At 43.3% G+C, this 25,251-nt stretch overlaps 1 protein-coding gene across 3 annotated transcripts in view; it reads left to right on the top strand.

Moving 5' to 3' along the window:
* Positions 1 to 25,251, top strand: part of THOC1 (THO complex 1) — a 245,576-nt gene that overhangs the window by 5,779 nt on the left and 214,546 nt on the right. For 2 of the 3 annotated variants that reach the window (XM_033933936.1, XM_033933934.1), the window contains exons 2-4: positions 5,643 to 5,716; positions 5,815 to 5,875; positions 24,435 to 24,501. In XM_033933936.1, the coding sequence (XP_033789827.1) occupies positions 5,643 to 5,716; positions 5,815 to 5,875; positions 24,435 to 24,501 (202 nt within the window). The remainder of the gene's footprint in view (positions 1 to 5,642; positions 5,717 to 5,814; positions 5,876 to 24,434; positions 24,502 to 25,251) is intronic. The other variant, XM_033933935.1, reaches the window with a different exon arrangement.

Below are 25,251 nucleotides of genomic sequence, written 5' to 3'. Positions count from 1 at the left end.
GAGACAATTTCACACATCAGAAGGAGTGATACATATTCCCAAAACTGTAAAGAAAAAGTAGGAAGTCATCCTCAATTATTAATGGACCACTCAATAGGATTCACCTGGTACCCTGCAGAACTACCCCCTTTCCTTCTAAAAAGAATTGTAATTGGGAGGGCTCATAAAACACATAGGAATTTTGATCTAAATAGATCAAACATTTACAGGGATAGCGTAACTGAAATTTAGTCCCCAATGATTTCACATCTTCTTTCATTCCAAGGAACTTTTTCCTTCTTGTTTGCGTTGTTCTTGAAACATCTGGGAACATAGAAATTTTCCTTTCCAAGAAGGAAGTTTCTCCCTGTCTAAAAAAAGGCGAAGGAGTGCTTCCCTATCTCGTTGGAACACAAATGTCACAAGAAGTGTAGCACATGTAATAACTTCCTCTTGAGAACTTTCTAATATGTTTGAAAGGTCCATAGGACTCAGAGTTGTTGCCTGAGGTTCAGTTTCAGGGTTAGAAAAGGAAGGTTATTTTTGAGAACGCCGACAAGAAGTATATTTTAAGTAAAGGTGGAAGTCCCTCATCCGGATATTTAAACACTTCTTTCAGAAATTTATAAAATTTTTCCTTAGGTGACATTGTCAATATCTTGAGAAAGTTCAGTAACCTAAAATTCAATTGCTTTGTAAAGTTCTCTACTTTCCTCAATAGGACCAACTTATCCTGTAATATAGCTCCAGATGAAGCTTGCACTTTTTGAATTGTATTTTCCAAGGATTTAATTTTTTCTCCCTGTGACTTTAATTCCTGTGACTTTAATTCCTCTTCAAACTTGTTAAGTTTAGTAGTTTGAACTTGAACAAGAGGAAAAATTCCTTGGCATACCTTATAAAGGGAGTCCAACACTGTCCAGATAGAATCCAATGTAACCTCAGCAGGTCTAGTAAGAGGTTGAATAATTAAAGCTGCACTTCTTTCCACTGAGGCAACTATCTCCTCTCCTGCCTCAGATTCTCCAGCTGAGGACTCCTGTGGAGCTGGCATGCCCATAAGCTCCGGAGGCTGCATTCCTTCCACCACCGAAGTCTCTGCCGAAATTCCACTCTCTCTTGGCTGCAGGGGAGGGGCTGGTCCCGAAGGGCTAAGTGAAACTTCGCTTCCCAAAGCTGATGCATCCCTCGCATTCGGCTCAGCAGGTTCGCCCCGAGGTGAGGAAAACGCAAAGCCCATAAGAACGCCCTGTCTCATCAAGGTAGGAGTAGGCTGTCGAGCTGAAACACCCACTCTACCTCTTCTCTTAGGCATCACATGAAAAAATTAGAAGCGAAAAGCAGGAGCAGTTCTAAACGTGTCCTACTACCAAGATGCCATCTTGTCTCCTCCTAATGGTGTTTCTTGCTGCTCATCATGTTCTTCCTGTTGGTCTTGAGCCAATATTGGCAGATAATATGCCCGTGTGAGGGGAGGTAAAGAATCTTCTGGAATTTTTTTAGAATTTCTCAGAAATATCATTTCACCATATCTCTGGGAAGTACAGAGAGGATCAAACATAGATTGTTAATTCTACTACTATTTTCAAGAGCCTCCAGTTTCCTCCGCAGGATAATGTTATCTTTAACTAGCATATATTGATTTTACTTTAATGATGTAACTTCTTTATCCATTTTTTTTGGATATCTGTTTTATATAAAGTGAATTCATTTTGAAGGTGTTTATCTCTTCTTTGTGAATCTTCATTTCTTTATCTAAACTTATAATTTGTGGACTGAGGGAATTCCCTAAGTTTGCAACCAAATTCCAAAGAGCTTTCAATGTAACATTCGGGGGTTTAACAGCCATGAATGAAGAAGCAGGCATAGTTGGAACGCTAACCTCCTCCACAGCTTGTGATATTCCGACCACAGGTTCATCACCAGGGATTGATTCACTCTGGGAGATCTTCAACGGCGAGTTCAACCGATATACTGGCCTCTTCGGGTGTACTCTCTTCTCGCAGTGAGCTGGCTCCCTGCGGCGTCGGCTGTGAGGAAGGGATTCTCACGATGGGGCTCAGAGTAACATCCAGGCCTGGGCTAGACGCTGCCGCTTTACTCCCTGATGGCATCTCCAGCAGGCGATTCCACGATGATGCAGGCTCTTGCTGAAGTTGTCTGTGAAACTCGATTGTAGCAAGGGGGGCTTCTAAGTGTTGGGAGGCTCCACCGGCGCTTTTTCCCTGTCTCTTTGGCATCCGCAAAAGAGTTTCCAAACGGCAGACATCTACTAACAGTCAGGCAGTAGTGGCCATCTTGGATCGGTATGAGGTTCTTTTCCTGGAATGCTTTGTTTGGTGTACGCCAAACATGTCCTCTCTTCTGGTATCCAAATAATTCCATTTTAGACTTGTATGTCCATAGAACAGTATTCCAGAAGTTCTGGTCTTTCTCTACATTCTTTCTGGCAAACTTCAGTCTGACCTTTATGTTTCTCTTAGAGAGCAAAAGTTTCCTCCTTGCACACCTCCCATGCAAGTTAAATTTATGCAGTCTCTTTCTGATTGTAGAGGCATGCACTTTCACATCAACAGTAGCAAGAGCCTGCTGTAGGTCCCGTGATGACATTTTAGGGTTTTTGGAGACTTCTTTTAGCGGTCTGCTCTGGGGTCAACTTGCTTGGATGGCCAGACCTGGGCATGTTGGCAGTTGTTTGGAAAGTCCACCACTTGTACATTATTTTCCGGACCATGGAATGGCTAATGTCAAATTCTTTTGAGATCTTTTAAAATCACTTACCAGATTTATAAGCTGCTACAATCTTCTTTCTGAAGGCCTCAGACAGCTCTTTTGATCTCACCATGGTGTTCACTCTCACCGCAGCAGTCATGAGCATACCATACTAAATGTTTGAGGTTTAATTCGGGCAAACCTCCTTCAAAATTCTGAGTAACGATGTTTTAATCATGTGCACCTGATGTAATACACCTGTGTGTGATTTTAACCACTTTAAGTGGGAGGATATGCGGGGGGGGGAGGTATCCTAATTTATTTCTCAGTTAGAATACAGATTTTTGTGGATATCTTTTGTTTCATGAGTAAATCAAGGAAAATTTTTTTTCTGTTTACCTTCAATTACATCACTCTCTTCCAGAGATAAAAAAAAGATTTGATATAGATATGTAAACATTTCTTAAGAAAGAACTGAATATTTCATGGGGTGTCCTAATTTTTTCACATGTGCATACACTCCGGTTAACATAGAGCCTACTGTACAAAACACACCTATACACAAATGGTTACAATAAGAAGGGAGGGTTTTCTATGAGGGGATGAGGCAGAGGGAGGGCGAGAGGTTGTCCCAGAGTGATGTGAAGAGAGATCCCCATTTTTAGTTTAAACATATTTTTTGTCTCATGTTGAGTCTTCAAACTTGTACATATCTGTGACTTCATGTTTTTACAGCTTGATGAAGTGTGAGTCTTCAAATTAGTGAAGGAATAAATATTATCATTTGGACATTTAGATTGAACCTAACCATCGTACCTTTGTGGTTACAGTCCATAACATCTGATTTGTTGAGCATGTTTTGTACGCCACTTCATTCAAATCATTACCTGTGTTTAAAATTATAAAACTTTGGTAAGCTTTCTGGCATCATGTGTAATGGTTATGTGGCCTCAAGCAACATAAAAGCTTTCTTAACTAGCAAAAAGAATAACATCCTCCACTCTAGAATTGAACTAAAAAAGATATAGGAACGTAAGATGTAACATACTGGCAGCCCCAAACCAAAAAAAGGTCTTTTTGAATCTAACATCCTGTCTTGTACAGTGGTCAGGCTATGTCAGAAGTATAAGGAAGGATCCCAAGGAGTAGCTCTTATTTCTTGTACCCAAAAATACCCGACTGTGGAATTTTTCTCCAGGAAATTATTTTATAGCTAGATTATGCACTGATTTAAAAAAATAAATACTAACTCTAATTTGTTTTAAATGTGCTGTTACTATTAGTTGTAAGTAGTACTACCTTGTCTTAGCCTTTTACCCTTCTAAATGATTCTATCGCTACCTAGTTCACCTCACTGATGACTCGCCTCTTTGAGGTCTCTTTCCTCCAAGCTGAAGAGCTATAATCTGTTTAGCCTTTATTCATAAGGTAGCCTTTCTATCCCTTCACTCTTTTTCTAATTCTTTGATATCTTGGAGACGAGGAAATAGTTTGCAATGCAGTCAAAGGTAGCTTGCCAAGTATACGTTCTTTGGATGATGTGATCTCCAATGGGAAAATGCTAAATTTATTACAACTGCAACAATCATTCGGCATCTCAAAGTCTCAAGCTTATAAATGGTTGCAGTTGAAACACGCCATTCAGAAAGGGTTTCCTGATTGGCAAAATTTAACAAATCCGTATGGCTTGCCAGGCCTATGTTTCCAGACAGATTTGCTAGGGCATCAGGCTGCCAAGTGGTATAAATTAATATCTGAATAAAAAACCTAAAACTAGTCTAAAAGACATTTGGAGCATTGAGACTAAGCAGCAGATTTCTGCTACTCAGTGGCCATGGATTTGGACTTGGAGGATGAGATGTACAGCATCAGCATTTATGAGACAAACTTGTTTTTTTCTATTACATAGAATTTTTTGGACCCCAGTTCGTTTACAAAAGTTGGACAGTTCAAAGTCTACTAGATGCTGGCACTGTCATCTTGAAATAGGGACACTGGATCATTTGTTCTATTGTCCCTTGATTCTCAACTTTTGGAACTCAATATGGGGACAAATTAATTTGATACTGGAATCTTCAATTCTGTTATCCTATGAGATGGTAATCTGTGGGACATCATTAATGACTAAAGCTTCATTAGAAAGATATAAAAACAGTCTCTTTCTCATTATGACAGGTATAGCCATGCAGATGATTACTAAAAACTGGAAAAATTAGGACAGACTTAATTTTTCCTTTTGGTGGGGTTCTTTATGTTTATGTTATAAATATGAAAAAATGAACTCGGAAATATTGTGTCGTAATAAGCTATTTAAATTAATATAGGGTCCATTGATGAATTTTGCTAATTCTGATTAGTTAAATTATGCCTTTATTTTCTATTTGATTTGTACATCCGGAAGGGGGGGGGAGGAGAGGGGTAATAAATTTTGTAGCATTCATTAATCAAATGTAAGTGCTGTTTTCAGATTTTATAAGTATGTATAATTTAATGCACTTTGGGCTCCTTTTACTAAGCTGCAATAGTGTTTTTAGCGCATGCAGGATTTTTGCATGCACTAAACCCGCACTACGCGGTTGAAGTAATGCCAGCTCAATACTGGTGGTAAGGTCTAGCGTGCGCTAAAACCACTATCGCAGCTTAGTAAAAGGAGCCCTTTGTTTCTGTTCTTGAATTAGGGTGGGGGGGGATATTTTGTAATATTCTTTGCTTGATTGTAAGTGCTTCATTGCACTGTTCTTGAATTGAAAATTAATAAAAGATTTATAAAAAAAAAAAAAAATTAGCTTGTCTGTAAAAACCTAATCTTCCAATGTAGTGCATTGGTTTCAACATTTAAAAAAAAATTTCCATACCATTCTTGTTCAGTATGATTAAAGGTTAGTTTTTGTTGAGAATTTAGATAGTTCATTTTGTAATCTTATTTTGATGACTTGTTTTTTCCCATTCAGAGCTCCATTAGAGATGCTTTGAATAACAAAACTATCAGACCTTTATTGGCAACATTCAACCAACTGTCCGGAAGGTAAGGAGAGGGAAATGTGTTGAGGGAAATGCCCTTACTAGTTTTGATGGAGTACATTTGGAAAAATAGAAGGGCTTTTTTTTCTTCCTGTCTCACAGTGAAAATGAAAAAAAGTGTACCCTGGACCAAGCCTTTCGAGGAGTTCTGGAGGATGAAATTGTAAGTAGTTCTATTTATACACAACTTGAGTTTAGTATTCTGACACTTGACTGATGTTCTTGAGCTTATTTTGATGAGCTGGTCAGTACATTATGTATAGTTTGTCCTTTTGTGGGCTTTGTTATTGGTGGTTCTTGTTTCCTTTTCTGTAATTTATTTGACAATGCTGTATTTTTACTGTTTCATGTTTTCTTATTTCTTGTACCTTACCTTGAGCTGTGTGTAGGAATGGTGAGTAACAAATATACTAAGTAAACAGTGATGGGCAGAGGGCAAGTGATTCTCATTGGGAATTAATGATGATCATCCACCTTTCAGAGTTAAATGATGTGAAAATAGGACTGAAGCAATTGTAGGAGGGGGAGAAAATCAAATTTTTGACATTTGTCAGTATAACTGTGAAATGCAACTTTTGGGGGATAGAAGAAGACTGTGTTAAGGTAAAAACCATAAAGACCAGGGTAAGATATGTTTTGGGAAGCACTAATAGCAGCAGTTTATGTATAGCATCTTTAGTACACTAAAACAGTCCCAGTGTCCCTTACTGCCTCTTACCCCTTGGCTCCTCATATAAAAAAATATTTTCTGATGTATATTTGAGCAGAGAGAGATTAAGCTGGGAGCTTGTGTCTTCTTTTCTCAACATATCTGTGCAGAATATGATTTATGGTGTTGGGGAGGATGTGGTATTTGGGTTAGAAATCATATAAGGTGCATTGATGATCTGTTTGCAAAGGAGCATTTAAATGTTGACAAGGATGGACTGGAGTGGTCGATGTCAACTCTGGTAGTTGTGAAATAAGACCAATGTAGGCTAGACTTCTACAGTTTGTGACCTGAAAATAGCAAAGATAAATCAAGATGGGTTGGAGTGAACTTCAACAGTAGCTCCAATAGTTGGGAAGTAAGGCCAGTGCCAGGCAGACAGCTGGTCTGTTCTGAAAATGGTAATGGTAGGTCTGGATCAAGTATGTGTTTTATAGCACATTTTTTATCATATATTATGTGTGTGTGTTATGTCTTCCTCCTCTTCCATAGAGATACACAAGGTTGAATTTAGAGAATAAAATGTTGTTGGTTTCATCTTGTATTAATATAAAATGTGACTATAATATAGCCTTAATAATAAAACCACTCCAGACTATTGGCATGATATAGAACTGCCTACCTGTATGATAGTTATGGAAACAAATTACTAGCTGTCCTGGTTGTGATGTTGGCGTTAAATCATGAAGGAGTGTAACATCATAGAGTGGTTAAACTCTTCCAAAAGTGTTGTGACAAACTGAACCAGCCAGAATGTCGACATTAAAACACAAATGGCATCATTTGCAAAGCCCCAGATTGCAAAGCAAATAAGTAAGGAAGGCCCTTGTGACAGAGGAGAGAAATACAATGAGATTTCTGTGAAAGATTGTACTCTCCAGAGACAAGCAGGGGATATGCAGGCACATGTTGGTGAAGTCCCCAGACTGAACCCGTGTGTTGGTGCTCTCCTCTAGCTATGGTAAGCTTTTGGCTTACTGGGAATGTGCAACTGACTGCTGCTTACTGTGGCCCTCCCCTTGCCCTGACAGGTTTTGTTTTTCTTCAGCTGTTCTTAAAGGTCGCAGCTGTCCCCTATCTCTCATGCAGTAGAGAAAAAGAAAAAGAAATCTTAAAAAAAGGAAGGAGAACAAAAAAACAAAGTGGCTAAATAGAGCAAAATTTTCATCAAGGACTGAACCTGCATCTCTTTAGGATCGCTGCAGAAGCCAAGCCTCAGGTAAACAGGCAGCGGCGGCTCTCTTCAGAACAACTCTGCAACCTGATTGGAAGGAGAATATCTGGATCACATCCACCCACTGCTCTGCTTACTCCCTCCCCCCAGGGCCCTGTTTCAGCACCGCTAGGGGATGTGACCCATAAATCCCCAACAACAGTGTGGAAGAAGGTGGCAGAAGAGACCGGACATGACCATAGGAATTCAGATTGATTTATTTGTATAAATTGGGGGAAACATGCACATCCGGGGATGAGGGAGGGGGATATGTTTTGGCATTTGTTAAGAAATATAGAAGGGTTGATTACAAGTATTTTATTAGGTGTTTGTGAATTGAAAAGTGGGTGGGGGGAAATAAGTCTTGTCTTTATTCTATTAAGTATATTGTGCGATAATGATATTAATTTATGTAGATGCATCATCTTTTGTGCACAATTAAAGTTTTAAAAATGAATAAAGAATATTAAAAAAAAAAAAAAAGGAATTCAGAAGCAGCCAGAACCACCACCCCCTCCCCTCCAGATTTGGTAGTTCCAACAGATGAGGTTGACCCATGCTCTTCAGACAGTGAAGTACTAGCAACAGGCGGGAAAGGCTTCTGCGGGCCCAGTCTTGGCCTTGCGATCCTCTCCCTCATCAACAAAACAACTACAGGAGACCCCAGGTACCTCTTACAATGTTTTACAACCTAACCTTTTTTCCTCTTCCATGCCTTAAAAGAGCAAGACAAAAGGTAAATGATGGGCTCTTCAGGACCTCCAAGAAGATAATTTTATCCCTCTAAAGCAGCCATCCCTTTTACCTCCCATGCCTCTCCTCTCTGAAGAGGTTCTGCAACCTCGAATACCACAATCTGCCTCATCTTTTCTTCTCTTATTACATTTTATTTTATTTTTTTTTAACAGGATAACACTACACTTATACAGAAAGGTTCTACACCTCCTCCAACTTATGAATTGGAGCAACAAGCCTCGCTTTGGTCACCCTGTTAGAATCTACCTATCTTCCTCCTCCATGATCCAGATTTGGGTCCTTCCACATCTCTGCTTCAACCCCCTACCTCTCCAGGAGCATGGTCTGATCCTGAATAAGATCTCACTTCACAGCAAGATCCAATATCTTCTGATCAACCTCCTGCTGAGACAGAAGAATTGGGACTCTACTAAGATCTATTCTATCACAACCTAAACTGATAAAATATGGGGTACTGCAGGTGTACTCTCTGACCCAAAACAAGCTGCAACTAAGCATGGTAAAAACTGAACGTCTCTGGATACAGAGCCTAGGGGTGATCCTTAACAGCGACCTTTTGCTCTGACCATATCTCCCAAGTAGGATCCACCTCATTCTACTACCTCCAGCAGCTATGGAAAATCAGACGATACTTCTCAGGACTAGACTTCGCTTACCTACTACTCTATGCCATCGTCCTCTCCCGCATGGACTATTGCAATGTGCTCCTAAATGGGCTCACTACAAAAAATATCCATCAACTACAATGAATATAAAATTCCACCATCTGACTCCTAAAGAATCTTAAATATCAAAAAACACACCCTCTAATGCTCAGAACTGCATACACTTTGTAAAAAGGAGAAAAGACCTCAGTGTCCAATAGGGGCTCTAAAAAGCTACCCACATAGACAAAGCTGGTTTCAAACTCAGTTTGAGACCAGCAGACACATCCTCGGTCAAAAAACTCCAAGATAAGTGAAATTCTGATACATACCGTCACAATTTTTAAATATCTTTCAAAATATCACAGTCTTTTCAATTTCAAAAAATCAGTCTTTTCAATATAATCACTTATCTGAAAAATGTTGTCTTTTCAATAGTCTTGAACGTAGTACTGAGACTTGAAAGCAGGAAAAACCCACTCCGTGGAGAATAAGCTCATAACATAGCAGCTACTCAATCATCACCACCAGCATACTTCCACACAATCCAACAGGGCTCCCTGTTTCGCAGTCAAGCTTCTTCAGGGATTTGCTGTAGACAAAAAAGAAATGGCAAAACAATCTGCATGAAAAATAAATCAAAAAACAAAATGCCAAACTGCAGCCTAACCCACAGCGTCAATTCACCCGCTTCAGCTCCTGTTATAAAATGGCCCCTCGGCGTTTTATCTGATTTAAAGCTCATAGCGTCATTACGCTCATGTGATGACATCACCTACTTTCAAATCTAATGCAAGTATTCCAAAACAAACAAAAACATCACAAAAAATCAAAAACAGCCTTTCCATTTTACACCACTGTTCAATCCAATGGGTGCACAGGTCTGAAGAGAAAATATCCAGCGCTGTTCTCTTCGCAGCAAAAGTTGCTTGAAATCTCCACCGCGGGCAGAAGGGAACACATGCAGAACCCAGCATCGCAGATCTTCAAACATATGATGTTGTTCCATGCAATGTTGCACCATTGGAGCTTCCACCCGTTCTCTCAAAATACAGGATCAATGCTCTATAAGTCGTGTCTTAAAAGCCCTCGAAGTCTGCCCCACATATAATTTTTGACAGGGACACCTAATGATGTACACAATCCCACTACTAGCACAATCCGTGGTATGATGTAATGTGTAACATTTCTGATCTGCTGGATTCATAAAAGATGAACACTCCTCCATTACACTGCACACAGAGCAATGACCACATTTGGGATGTCCCATCCCCCCACTACTATCCACCCGCTCACTAAAAGCTTCTATCGCCACTCTACTTGTTGGACAGAATTCATCTTGAATAGTTTTATTGCGAGAAAAAGCAAACATCATAATATATTCCCGAAAACAGGGATGTACTGACAAACACTTCCAAAACTTCTTTAAACTGCGGCCATAGATGCTAGCTTGCTGAGAATAGAGTAATATACATGTAATCCTTTGATCTTCTTCTTTTGACTTAGAATATTCTAGAAGACGTTCTCTAGGGTTATATAGTGCCCTAGTATAAGCTCTTTTCACACATTGTTCTGAGTAACCTCTATTGTATAATTTCTGTTTCAATTCTGTTGCTTGAAGTTTATACTCATCCTTAGTAGAACAGATTTGTCTATCTCAAAAATTGAGAATGAGATAAACTTTCTTTTAAATGTTTTGGATGAGAAATTGAAAAGTGCAAAAAAGTATTATGATCTGTAGTTTTATAATATACAGTAGTAAAAAAAGTTAAATCCCTAATCTCAGTCTGAACATCCAGGAACGCAATCTTCTTTAGATCAAATGTGCAGATAAATTTGATAGTTTGGGTATATTGATTCAACTCATCAACGGCATGCAGAAGATCTTCAACTGGCCCTTCCCAAAGCACAAAGATATCATCTATGTACCGGCATCATAATTTAATCCTAGGTAACCAACTCGATGGATAAACATAAGTATCTCCAAAATGTGCCATAAACAAGTTGGCTAACGCAGGAGCACATGATGCCCCCATTGCCGTCCCACTACATTGTTGGTAAAACACATTCTGAAACACAAAAAAATTCTGTTTCAATGAAATAGATAGTAGTTGAATAATAAAAGATGAGGGTACCAAATGTGGATGTGGGCGAGACTCCAATATCAAACTTAAAACTGCAAGAGCCTCTTCCTGAGGTATATTCGTATACAGCGACTGTACATCTAAAGCAGCGGTCTCAAACATGCGGCCCACGGGCCGCATGCGGCCCCCCAGGGACTATTTTGCGGCCTGCGATCTGTCCTCTCCACTTCACAAGTTTTCCGATTGGTGGAGAGGACAATTGCGTACAGACCGCGATTGCGGCTCGCCTAAAGCAGGAGTCCCCAATCTGCTTCCCTTCCCTTCTCACTGCCCTCCCTCAAGCCACTGCAATCGTGGAACAGGCCAGCCCCGAGGTCTTAGCTCTCCCTGCTTATCTTCCCCAGCTCAGAGCCGACCAATTCTCGCCACCCGATGTCAATTCTAACGTCAGGGAGGAAGTTCCGGGCCAGCCAATCGCTGCCTGGCTGGGCCGGAACTTCCTCTCTGACTTTAGAATTGACATCGGGTGGCGAGAATTGGTCGGCCCCGCGCTGGGGAAGATAAGCAGGGAGAGCTAAGACCTCGGCGCTGGCCTGTTCCCCGATTGCGGGGCATGGAGAAAGAAAAAAAGAAAGAAAGGGGGCATGGAGAGAGAGAGAAAGAAAGAAGGGGGCAGGGTGAAAGAAATAAAAAGTTGGGGGAGGGAAGAAGACAGATGCCAGACCAGGGAAAGGAATGAAGGAAGGAGGGAGGGAGAGAAAGGAAAGAAAGAGATGTCAGACCATGGAAATAGGACAGAAGAAAAGAGAGATAGAAGGGAAGGTAAGACGTAGATTTTGAAAAGAAAGCAGAAATTTTTTTTTCCCAATTCTTTATTCATTTTTTCATCCTACATCAAGTATACAATATTACATCAATTGAATCATACACATCACTTGAAATTCTTTCTATTGTCATCTTAAATACATAAAATATCTTCCTCCTCCACCCACCCTTTTCATAGATATTATAATCAAAAAATAACATACATGTGCTATATTCATAGATATTGATTAAACCTATATTATAACTATATACCACCCCCCTCACATAATCATAATTATACTTTCAATGTAAAAAGGCATCTAATCATTACAATAAGTTGTCAATGGCCCCCAAACCTTCTTAAAATTATTATAATTCCCTTTTTGTATGGCAATTGTTCTTTCCATTTTGTATATATGGCACAATGAATTCCACCAGAAGGTGTAATTAAGTCTTGTGTAATTTTTCCAATTTCCGGTGATATGTTGAATGGTGACTCCTGTCATTATTAATAAAAGTTTATTATTATTTGATGAAATTTGACTTTTTATTCTCATTGACGTCCCAAATAGGATTGTATCATATGTTATCCCAGGACAAGCAGGCAGCATATTCTTAACACATGGGTGACGTCACCGACGGAACCCTCGGTACGGACCTTTTTAACTAGAAGTTTCTAGTTGGCCGCACCGCGCGTGCGCGAGTGCCTTCCCGCCCGACGGAGGAGTGCGTGGTCCCCAGTTTCTTCGTTTCCGCGGAGCGAAGAAGACGCGTGTGTTTTTTCAACGGCCGTTGAAACCACTTTTTTGCCTTCCCGCTCGCGCTTTTTTCCCTATTTTTTCTTCTTTTGCCTTCGGGTTTCTTTTTCCTTTGCTTTGTAAAAAAAAAAAAAAAAAAAACTTGCTTTTTTTCTCCTTTTTTCGATTTTGCCCCGGCGGGGCCTGTTGCCATTATACAGGCCTCGGGGTTCGATTTTGCGGAGGCTGTTTTCCCCTTCATGCCCCCGCAGGTCGGTTTTAAAAAGTGCCAGCGGTGTGCACGCCCGATCTCCATCACTGACCCACACAATTGGTGTTTGCAGTGTTTGGGTCCGGAGCATCGGGCGGACTCCTGCACCCGCTGTGCCACTCTTCAAAAGAGAACCCTTAAAAACCGAAGAATTCAACAAACTCTTCTCTTCGGCACCGGGTCGGTGATGGACTCCTCGACATCGACAGCGGTACCACAGAAATCTGCACCGTCTACTTCGACACCGCCCGACCCCACATCGGCGTCTCTGGCGCCAGGTAAGCCGGCTAAGAAGCCTTCCTCTTCCCTCGAACGCCCTCCAACTACGGTGGCGACGCCGACCTTGCCGGCATCGCACCGGTCCCGCAAGCGCTCCGCCCCGATCTCGGTGAGTGCCTCGTCATCGGCCTCCTCATCGCCGGGGCGTGGAGCGGCATCTAAGGAACCGAAGAAAAAGAAAGCGGTTCCGATGCCACCCCTAGATGACAGTATCTCGGCCATCTTAAAAGTTCAACTCCAGGAACAGTTACAGCAACAACTCGAACACCTGTTGCCCACTATCCTGGCACCGCTCCTTCCGGTACCAGACCGGCCCGAGCCCCGTACCGAACCCCCGGTATCCACCCCTTCGGTACCTATCAACACCTCCATGCCGATTCTTTCGGCTGAGCAGCTTCACACCCATCCAGTGGTTCACTCCCATACCACATCGGATCCTCCTCGACACCAAGCAGTGCGTCATTCTTCCCGGGACCGGGATCGACGCCGGTCTTCCTCTCCCGGTACCGTTTCGGTGCGTTCTGGGAAATCTTTATCCAAGACCCGCCATACCGCACCTTCCACCCCGGTGTCTCGACATGCACCAGAGGTCCGGGACCCTGACTTATGGGAGGAATCCCCTCTCGGTACCGAGGAGGATCCCTCCTCATCTGATGAGGACCCGTCGGCACCCGATGCCACCTCCAAACCGGAGCAGTCCTCATTTTCTAAATTTCTGAGGGAGATGTCTGCAGCCCTGTCCCTTCCTTTAGAATCTGACTCAAAGAAGTCTCAAGCCTTCCTGGAGGCTTTAGATTTCGAACAACCTCCTAAAGAGTTCCTCAAGCTTCCCGTGCATGACATCCTATGGGAGACTTTTTACAAAAACTGGGAGAATCCCCTCACGGTACCGGGGGCCCCCCGTAAACTGGACAACCTCTATCGAGTCATCCCTATCCCAGGGTTCGACAAGTCTCAATTGCCCCATGAGTCCCTTCTTGTTGAATCCACCTTGAAGAAGACTCAGGGCTCCAGTGTCTATGCCTCTACCCCTCCTGGCAGAGAGGGTAAGACCATGGACAAGTTTGGCAAGAGGCTCTACCAGAATGTCATGCTGGCCAACAGGGCGAACAACTACTCCTTCCATTTTTCTTTCTATATGAAACATTTGGTCCAACAGCTGTCCGCCCTCCAAAAGTACCTGCCGGAGCGCAAGGTCCCACTGTTCCAACAGCACATCTCTGGCCTTCTTCAATTGCGCAAGTTTATGGTCCGCTCGATATACGACTCATTTGAGCTCACCTCCCGTGCCTCTGCCATGGCCGTAGCCATGCGCCGCCTGGCCTGGCTGAGAGTCTCCGACCTGGACATCAACCACCAGGATCGTCTAGCCAACGCCCCCTGTCTCGGGGATGAACTTTTTGGAGAGTCACTGGATTCCACCACCCAGAAACTCTCCGCCCATGAAACCAGGTGGGACACCCTGATAAAACCAAAGAAGAAGGCTCCGCCTGCCCGTCCTTATCGACCTCAGTCGTCTTACCAGCGCAGGTTCTCAGCCAGGCCACTCAATCCGCCTCCTCAACAACCTCCTCAACAACCTCGGCGGCCCCGTCAACAACAGCACCATACCCAGGCTCGTTCTCAGGCCACTCAACCCTCCAAGCCTCTCCAGCCTGCTAAGCAATCCCAGCCCTTTTGACTCTTCTCTCCAGGGCATAGCCAGTCATCCACCCTCGCTACCTCTTCCACAACCAATCGGAGGTCGTCTCACCATATTCTCCAGCCGTTGGGAGGTCATCACATCGGACCAGTGGGTCCTCAACATCATCCGCCACGGCTACTCTCTCAACTTCCAGACTCTTCCATCAGACAACCCTCCCGTAGAGTCTGCTTCACACTCATCTCAAACCCCCCTCCTCCTGAGGGAGGTTCAATCCCTCCTCCTTCTCAATGCCATCGAAGAAGTACCTCCAGATCAAAGGGGTCAGGGATTCTACTCCCGCTACTTCCTGGTACCCAAAAAGACGGGAGACCTCCGTCCCATTCTCGATCTCAGGGACCTCAACAAGTGTCTGGTCAAGGAGAAGTTCAGAATGCTCTCCCTTGCCACACTCTACCCTCTTCTTTCTCAACACGACTGGCTATGTTCCCTGGACCTCAAAGAGGCCTACACTCACATCTCCATCAATCAGAATTCTCGCCGCTACCTGCGGTTCCAGGTGCTGCACCACCACTATCAGTACAAGGTGCTACCGTTCGGCCTCGCTTCCTCACCCAGGGTCTTCACCAAGTGCCTTATAGTGGTAGCGGCCTTCCTCAGGTCTCACAACCTCCAGGTGTTCCCCTACTTGGACGATTGGTTGGTGAAAGCACCTTCATCTCAACTTGTGCTACAGGCTACTCATCACACCATCTCTCTCCTCCACCTCCTGGGGTTCGAGATCAACTACCCCAAGTCGCATCTGCTTCCCACCCAGCGACTTCAATTCATTGGAGCAGTTCTGGACACCACACTAATGAGGGCTTTTCTCCCCTCCGATCGTCAGCGGACCCTGCTCCACCTCTGTCGTCAGGTGCTCATGCATCCCTCCATTCCTGCCCGACAGATGATGGTCCTCCTGGGTCACATGGCCTCGACGGTGCATGTCCTTCCTCTGGCACGTCTCCACCTTCGCACGCCTCAGTGGACTCTCGCCAACCAATGGTCACAGACTACGGATCTTCTTTCTCATCCCATCTCTGTGACATCATCTCTTCAGCAATCTCTCCAATGGTGGTTGAACTCCTCAAATCTTTCCAGGGGTCTACTTTTTCATCTACCCCCTCACTCTATGATCATCACCACGGATGCGTCCCCCTATGCGTGGGGAGCTCACCTAGGAGATCTACGCACCCAGGGACTTTGGACCCCACAGGAGCGTCAACATCACATCAATTTCCTGGAACTCAGAGCCATGTTCTACGCCCTCAAGGCTTTCCAACATCTCCTCTGCCCTCAAGTCCTCCTCCTGTGCACAGACAATCAAGTCGCCATGTACTACATAAACAAGCAAGGCGGCACCGGATCTCGCCCCCTTTGCTTGGAGGCTCTGCGCATCTGGACCTGGGCCACGGACCGCAATCTTTTTCTCAGGGCGGTCTATATCCAGGGCGAACAGAACTCCCTGGCCGACAATCTCAGCCGCATCCTTCAACCTCACGAGTGGACGTTGGACCCTCCGACTCTGCTCTCCATCTTTGCTCGATGGGGCACTCCGCAGGTGGACCTCTTTGCAGCACCTCACAATCATCAACTGCCCCTCTTCTGTTCCAGACTCTTCTCTCCTCACCGTCTGGCCTCGGATGCATTCCTGCTCGATTGGAGGGATCGGTTCCTGTATGCCTTCCCTCCACTTCCTCTGATGTTGCGGACCTTGTCCAAACTCCGCAAGGACAACGCCACCATGATTCTCATCGCCCCTCGGTGGCCTCGCCAACACTGGTTCTCCCTCCTGCTCCAACTCAGCTCCAGGGAGCCCATTCCTCTTCCTGTGTTTCCTACTCTACTTACGCAGCGGCATCAGTCTCTACTGCATCCCAATCTGTCTTCGCTCCACCTGACAGCTTGGTTTCTCTCGGGCTGACCTCTCCAGAGAATCTATCTCAGCCGGTCCGCCTCATTTTGGACGCCTCCAGGAAACCGGCCACCCTCCAATGTTACCATCAGAAATGGACCAGATTCTCCTCGTGGTGTCTCCGGCATCATCAGGAACCCACCTCCTTAGCGGTGGAAACTGTGTTGGAATATTTGCTCTCGCTGTCCAATGCTGGCCTCAAAACCACCTCCATCAGAGTCCACCTCAGTGCCATCACTGCGTTTCATGAGCCTATTCTCGGAAAACCCCTCACGGCTCATCCTCTGGTTTCCAGATTTATGAGAGGGCTCTTCAATATCAAACCGCCTCTCAAGCCTCCTCCTGTCGTCTGGGACCTGAATGTGGTTCTCTCAGCACTCATGAAACCTCCGTTTGAGCCTCTTGCCACAACTTCGCTCAGGCTCCTTACCTGGAAGGTGCTTTTCCTAATTGCCATCACCTCCGCCAGGAGGGTTAGCGAACTGCATGCACTGGTTGCCGACCCACCGTTCACTGTTTTTCACCATGACAAGGTTGTTCTGCGTACCCACCCTAAATTCCTTCCCAAGGTGGTCTCGGCTTTTCACCTCAACCAGTCCATTGTGCTGCCCGTCTTCTTCCCTAAGCCTCACTCGCACCCTGGGGAACAGGCGTTGCACACGCTGGACTGTAAGTGTGCCCTTGCTTACTACCTTGATCGTACCAGAGCTCACCGTACATCCCCTCAGCTATTTTTGTCTTTCGATCCCAACCGTTTGGGTCGTCCTGTCTCCAAACGGACACTCCCAAATTGGCTTGCTGCCTGTATTGCATTCTGCTATGCTCGGGCCGGTCTCTCACTGGAAGGTGCTGTCACGGCCCACAGAGTCCGAGCTATGGCTGCTTCTGTAGCTTTCCTCCGTTCCACGCCCATCGAGGAAATCTGCAAGGCTGCCACTTGGTCCTCAGTTCACACGTTCACTACTCACTACTGTCTGGATGCCTTTTCCAGACGGGATGGTCACTTCGGCCAATCGGTGTTACAGAATTTATTTTCATGATGGCCAACCATCCCCCCTCCCTCTTTGTTAGCTTGGAGGTCACCCATGTGTTAAGAATATGCTGCCTGCTTGTCCTGGGATAAAGCACAGTTACTTACCGTAACAGGTGTTATCCAGGGACAGCAGGCAGATATTCTTACGTCCCACCCACCTCCCCGGGTTGGCTTCTTAGCTGGCTTATCCTAACTGGGGACCACGCACTCCTCCGTCGGGCGGGAAGGCACTCGCGCACGCGCGGTGCGGCTAACTAGAAACTTCTAGTTAAAAAGGTCCGTACCGAGGGCTCCGTCGGTGACGTCACCCATGTGTTAAGAATATCTGCCTGCTGTCCCTGGATAACACCTGTTACGGTAAGTAACTGTGCTATAGAGCTACATGGTTTTCTAATAAACAATTAATTTGTGACCAAATTGATTTCCAAAAGGCCATGATACAGGGACAAAAATATAATAAATGATCTAAAGTCCCTGCTTCCAGATTACAATGCCAGCATCTATTAGACTTAGAGCTATCCAACTTTTGTAATCTAACTGGGGTCCAAAATCCTCTTTGTAACCAGTTTTCCTCATAGATGCAAACACTGTACATCTCATTCTCCAAGACCAAATTCGTGGCCATTGAGATGCAGAAATTTGATGCTTAATCTCAATGCTCCAAATGTCTCTAAGACCAGTCTTTGGTTTTTTATTCATAAATTCAGATATCAATTTATACCACTGTGCGGTCTGGTGTCCTAAGAAATCCACTTGAAAGCATAAGAATTCCAGACTATACTGATTGTTAAGATTTTTCCATTCAGGGAACCCCTCCTGAATAGCCTGCTTCAGCTGCAATCATTTAAAGCTTTGTGATTTGTTTAGACCATATTTATGTTGCAGCTGTGAAAAATCAAGCAGTTTACCATTTAAAATAACATCACCTAGAGTCCGTATACCTGCAATAATCCAATGCTTCCATAAAGCAGAAAAATTTAATATTAAGTTAATGCCAAAGATGGATGCAAGGCAGAAAGTAAAGACAGAGAGAAAAACAGTCAAAGGACAAGAAGGCCCTGGAAACATAGTTAAAAGCACAGAAAAATAAAGTCACCAGCCAACAAAGGTAGGGAAAATGATTTTATTTTCAATATAGTGATTGAAATGTGTCAGTTTTGAGAAAGGAAAGATATTAAACTTTAAATGTGAGGGCTGCAGAAAAAATAGGGTACTTGGAGTGCCGCAGAAAAAATAGTTAATGACAATTTTGCATAAGGTAAAACTCTTTATAGTTTATAAATCTTTCCTTTAACTGAAAGATTTATAAACTATAAAGAGTTCTACCTCATGCAAAGTTGTCATTTCTTTAATAAGACATTAACTATTTTTTCTGCGGCCCTCCAAGTACCTACAAATCCAAAATGTGGCCCCACTAAGGGTTTGGGTTTGAGACCACTGATCTAAAGTAACAAGAACTGTAGAAATCATAGGATGGTATTGTAAAATTTTCAAAAAATGAGTGGTATCTTGTACAAAAGATTTAATTAGAGGGACAAGAGGGTTCAAAAATAGGTCCACATATTGATTTACACTCTCCAACAAAGACCCTTTAGCTGACACTATGGGTCTTCCAGACGGACAAGAGAGATTTTTATGAATCTTTGGAAGAGTATATAGAAAAGGGATCCGAGAATATTTAGGTGTCAAAAACACAAACTCATGCTGAGTGAGAAAACCTTGTTGTAACCTTTTCCCTACCACTTCTAAAATCTGTTCTCTGATATTATTAGTAGGATCATCTAGCAATGGACTATAGACAGTTGTATCTTGAAGCTGACGTGTAATCTCAGCAACATATTGCACCCTATCCTGTATAACAACAGCTCCACCTTTATCCGCCCGGCGGATAACCAGTTGGTCGTTCCCTTGTAGTCTCTTCAGGGCATCTTTCTCAGCTTTAAACAAATTCCAAACTGGCAAAAAATTTTTATTTTGTTTATATTCAGTGTCCTGCAGAACTAAATTCTTATACGTCTGCAGTGCTGGATCTAAAGGACCTGAGGGAGTCCAAGTAGATTTATCCCTAATCACTGACCTATCTTGCCCTACTCCTTCATCTTTATCTGCAAAAAATAATCTTAATTGAAGTTTCCTAAAGAATCTCTCTAAATGTACTCTAAATTCAAACGGGTCTATTCTTTTCTCAGGTACAAACGTCAGACCCTTAGATAACACATCAATCTCTACTGTAGACAATTGTACCTTGGAAATGTTCAATACTACGTTGTGGTCTTCTGTTGAGATCTTGTTCTGCAGGACAGGAAGCGCCGGAGTTGATATCTCCAGCGCTACAGGTTTCACCCTTGACCCCCGGATGGGAGTTTCAACTTGCCGACTTCCTTATGGTCGGCACTAGCGGCTGGAGGACCCGGAATTCGGAGTGAAGCAGGGATTGAGGAGATGAAGCCATCGGTGGAGTCTCCTGGAATATCTATCCCTGCTCCTCTGATTAAATCAGCGGTGATAGACATGGAGGCTATCTGGAATGCATTAGAAACTCTACAGTTTCTGGAATGCATTAGAAACTCTATAGCTCCCAGTTTATTGCCTCAGTACAAAATACTAATATTCAGTTGTAAAACTTTTGAAGAGAAATTTCGACAACAGTCTGTTAGAATGGAGAAATTGTGGCAGAAGTGAAAGTTTCTACTAACTTACAATTGAAAGAGAAGATTTTATTCTCTAGGAAAATATAAAATTTGGAGAATGCAAATAGAAATTTGAATTTGAGATTTCTGAACTTTCCTGTCTAAATTTCAATCACCTAGGGATTTATTCCATTCATTCTTAAGTTTAGTTCTGAAATTTCCAGAAAATAATATGCTACCGTTACAAAAGCTATATTACTTGAATGTTCCGAAAGAGGATAAAGAAAAAGGTGATTCATTATCAGGAGAATTGGATCTCACTGGTATGCTGGAGACATCTCAAGAGGAAACTATGGTTAGAGCCACTTTATTGGTAACTTTTGTTTTTCTTCAAGATAAAGAAGCAACTCTTCGCCTATTCTATAGGACTGATAATGTTGAATTTCATGGATTTAAAATTTCAATCTTTCCTGATGTATCGAAGTGGACACAAACCAGACATAAGAAATTTCTGGCTTATCATCAACCGGTTTTGAATTTAGCAGCAACCTTTCAGTTACGTTTTCCTTGTAAATGTTGCATTACATATCAAACTAAGAGAGATATTTTTTAGATGAACCTATCAAACTAAGAGATATATTTTTTATGAACCTGATCAGTTACAATTTTTCCTTGAAGGTAAAGCAACTACAAGAATTCCAGAGACTTCCATGGAAATTGCCAATCAGGCTATTAATTGACTCCAATTGAGCTCTAATTTGGTTTAATCTAGAATTATTTCCTGAAATCCACCTTCCCTTGGAAGTGATTGAGTTTCTCTCTATATATAATGTGGACTTTAGTTATAGTCATTAGTTTGGAATTATCTTATAATTTTACTATTTGTTTCCTTTTTAAATTGTTATATTCCTTTCAAGTATTGTTTATTCAACTTGTAAAAAAACATAAATAAATAAAAATAAACTGCGGAGTGGAAAGGGGAGATGTGAAACGCTTGTTCATTCTTTCCAAAAATACTAGGACTAGGGGACATGCGATGAAGCTTCTAAGTAGTAGATTTAAAACAAACCAGAGAAAATATTTCTTCACACAACGTGTAATTAAACTCTGGAATTCGTTGCCAGAGAATGTGGTGAAATCAGTTAGCTTAGTGGAGTTTAAAAAAGGATCATTTCCTAAAAGAGAAGTCCATAGGCCATTATTGAGATGCTTATTCCTAGGATAAGCAGAATAGAATCTGTTTTGCTACTTGGATACTAGCTAGGTGCTTGGGACCTGGGTTGGCCACTGTTAGAAACAGGATACTGGGCTTGATTGATCTTCAATCTGTCTCAGTATGGCAATTCTTATGATGTTATGTTCCATCAAGACCTCTCTATTCTGGTGGATTCACTCACCTTCTCTACAGTACAGTTGGCCATTTAAACCTCCTACTCCTCACATTACAGTCACAACAGATGCTTCCAACTCAAGACCAAAGGGCATTGGAGCCAAAAAGAACTACACCTTCACATCAATCATCTGGAATTCCATGCAGTCTTAATGCCTTACGAGCCTTCCAACCTTAATGCCTTACGAGCCTTCCATCCTTAATCCTTAATGCCTTCCACCTTAATGCCTTTCGAGCCTTCTATCACCAACAGATTCTCATACAAACAGACAACAGAGTAGCAGTGTTCTACAAAAACAAATGGGAAGGGTCAGGATCTCTTTGTCTCTGCAGAGAAGCCTACCACCTCTGAAGCCTTGCTTTATCCCTCAAAGTGAGCCTACAAGCAGTATATGTTCCAGGACAAGACATCATTATAGCAGATTCACTCGGTCACAAACTTGATCCTCAGGAGTAGTCTCTCAACCCCAAGGTAACTCACCGACTGTTCGAACTCTAGGGGACCCCCGACATATACCTCTTTGCCTCACAAGACAATACACAATGCCATCATTTTTGTTCAGTTCTACCAGTGCATCAAGCCATCGCTCGAGATTATTTTTCCATCCATTGGACAGACAATTTCCTGCATGCTTTTCCACTGTTTCTACTCATTTCCAGGGTTCTGCTAAAGATCATCAAAGACTCTGCCAATCTCATCCTAATTCTACCACGTTGGCCCAGAGAGATATGGTACCCACTTCTTTTCGACCTCCTCTGATTCCTCTGGGATCCAATCCCTCCCTCTTCTCCCAACAGAATGGACAGGCTCTGGTAACCTACTTTCCATATACTTTCCCCAGCTGTGTCCAGCTACGAATGCACCCAAGATTCCTTTCTCAGGTGGTTACTGACTTCCATCTTAAGCAAAGCAGCATTCTGCCATCCTTTTCCACCCCTCCGCATAATTCTCCAGCAGAAATACACCTTCATTCTTTGGACTGCAGAAGAGCACTCCTTTTCTACCTAAAAGCAATTGCAACCCTGTGGCATACCAATCAACTTTTCATTATCTACAACCCAGCTAATCTGTGTAATCTGGCCTCTAAAATGACCATCTCAATGTGGATTTCATGTTGCATTGAATTTTGCTACGCAAAAGCAGGTCAGCCATGTCCTGGCAGAATAGCAGCTTACAGTTTGCATGTGACAGTATGTTGAATAGCTAATTTTCATTCTGTTCCAAATTGGGCTATCTGCAAATAAGCAACCTGGACCTCAATTTACACTTTTGCTAAGCATTACTGTATAGACCAGAGTTCAGCACAAGACATTCAATTTTGACAGTTGGTCCCATGCAACCTATTTGCTCCTTAACATCTACCACCAACCCTTTGTCAGTTTTTAGCTTGAAACTCACCAACAAATGTGCCTGCATATCCCCTTCTCGTTCTCCGTAGACAGCAGAGGAATGTAGACACACTTTCCCTCCCTCCATACCTTCAAATCTATATCTATAGATATAGATAGAGGGAAGGGAAGAGGGAGATGCCACAATGAGCAGCAGCCCTTGCACATGCCCAGTAAGCCAAAAGCTGTGCATCCCTGTTACAGGTAAGCAACTTTGTGCTCTCTTTGGACCTCAGTTCCTTGTTTGTCAGTCTTTATCTGCTGTCATTTCTATGTTCTTGTGTGACTATTGCACTTGTATACCATATATACTCTAATATAAGCTGAGTGTTTTGGGCCAAAATAATGGCCCAAAAATGGGTATCTCAGCTTATATTCAGGTCAGCGCCCACCCACCCGCCCTCCCTCCTGAACCTGATGCAGGCCTCCACAAGGCCTGCCGTAAGATCTGGTGTGCCAGCAGTGGGCCAGGACAGGAGGGATCCCTCCCACCTCCTTTCCTGGCCAACTTTAAAACTTTTACTTCCCTCCTGCCTCCCCGCATATATTTTGAATTCCCTGGTGGTCTCGCAGTGGACGTGGACAAGAGGGATCCCTTCTGTCCCAGCCGACTGTTACAATATTTACCTCCCTCCTGTCTCGTACACATACCTTTTAATTCCCTGGTGATCCTGTGGTGAACCAAGAAGGAGCGATCTTCCTGCGCTCCTGCTTGGAAAAGAGCTGCTAGCTGAATGTCTGCCCTGGCCCACCGCTGGGCCACCAGGTCTTATGACAGGTCCAGTGGAGCCCTGCAAGGCATCAGGAGGGAGGGAGAGGTTGCAGAGCAGGAAGGGACGGGGGCTGAGGGCAGCGGAGGGCAGTTTAATATTTCTCCCCCTCCACCGGCTTATATTAGAGTCAACCCTTTTTCCTCCTTTTTGGGGAGGGGGAAAAGGGCTACCTCAGCTTATATGCGAGTTGACTTATATTTGAGTATGTACAGTAATCAGAAAATAAGAGAAACTAGAAAACAGTACAAGAATTTTTCAGTAACTTGGCTAACCTACACATTAAAAATCGCTTCAGCCTAAAATCCTGCATACAGTGATGAGGTCTGGAAGCAAAGATTACCTGAGGTAGGCTTTAGGTGAAATGTTTATTTCCTTTTAACTTCAATTGTGTTTTTATTTTTCTTTGTAATACAGATAATCCATGCATCCTCTGAGAGCTTCTTAGCCATCATTTCTCTTGCTATAAATGGAGTCACAGAAGGTGAATTATGAGCACTATTGATCTCCTGAAGCACGCACTATATTCTCTTCATTCTTCACCCCACCTTCCCCTCCAGACCCAACTGCAGCTGTGCATCTGTTATGTGTGCCGTGGTAGAGTGTTGAAATCGGAAAGATACAACTGATTATGGCAGCTTCCATATGGAGCACAGCTCCAGCCTTTGAGGGCTGCAAAACTGTAGTTTATCCCAGGACAAGCAGGCAGCATATTCTCAACATGTGGGTGACGTCATCCATGGAGCCCCATAGCGGACAGCCTCGCAAGCAGACTTGCTTGTAGAACTTTCAAAGAGTTTGTGAATGCCTTCCCGCTAAACATAGGTCATGCGCCTCCTGTGAGGTACCTCAGTTTTCCGCGGAGCCAAGAAGTACCTGTTTTTCAGCACTGCCAATTTTTGAGTTGCCTTCTCGCACCGTGGCTTGCTTTTTTCTTTATTTGTTTCTGTCTTTTAGTCGCTGTGCAGCGCGTCTCTTAAAATGAAAAAAAAACTTGTATTTTTTCTTCCGTTGGTTCTTCTGGCGGGGCTTGGGCTCAGGTCCTGCCGCCGGCCCTCGTTTATTTTCAGCCATATATTTTTATATGTCCCGGCCTCTTACTGGGTTTAAGAAGTGTAGCTAGTGTAATCAGGCGATTTCTCTCACTGACCCCCATCGTTGGTGTATCAAGTGCTTGGAGCCTGAACATTGTCCTGAGTCCTGCCTGCGCTGTGCTACCCTTCAGAAACGAGCT

Source organism: Geotrypetes seraphini, chromosome 2 (genome assembly GCF_902459505.1).
Source record: "Geotrypetes seraphini chromosome 2, aGeoSer1.1, whole genome shotgun sequence".
NCBI lineage: Eukaryota > Metazoa > Chordata > Amphibia > Gymnophiona > Dermophiidae > Geotrypetes > Geotrypetes seraphini.
This window is presented reverse-complemented; position numbering and strand designations above follow the sequence as displayed.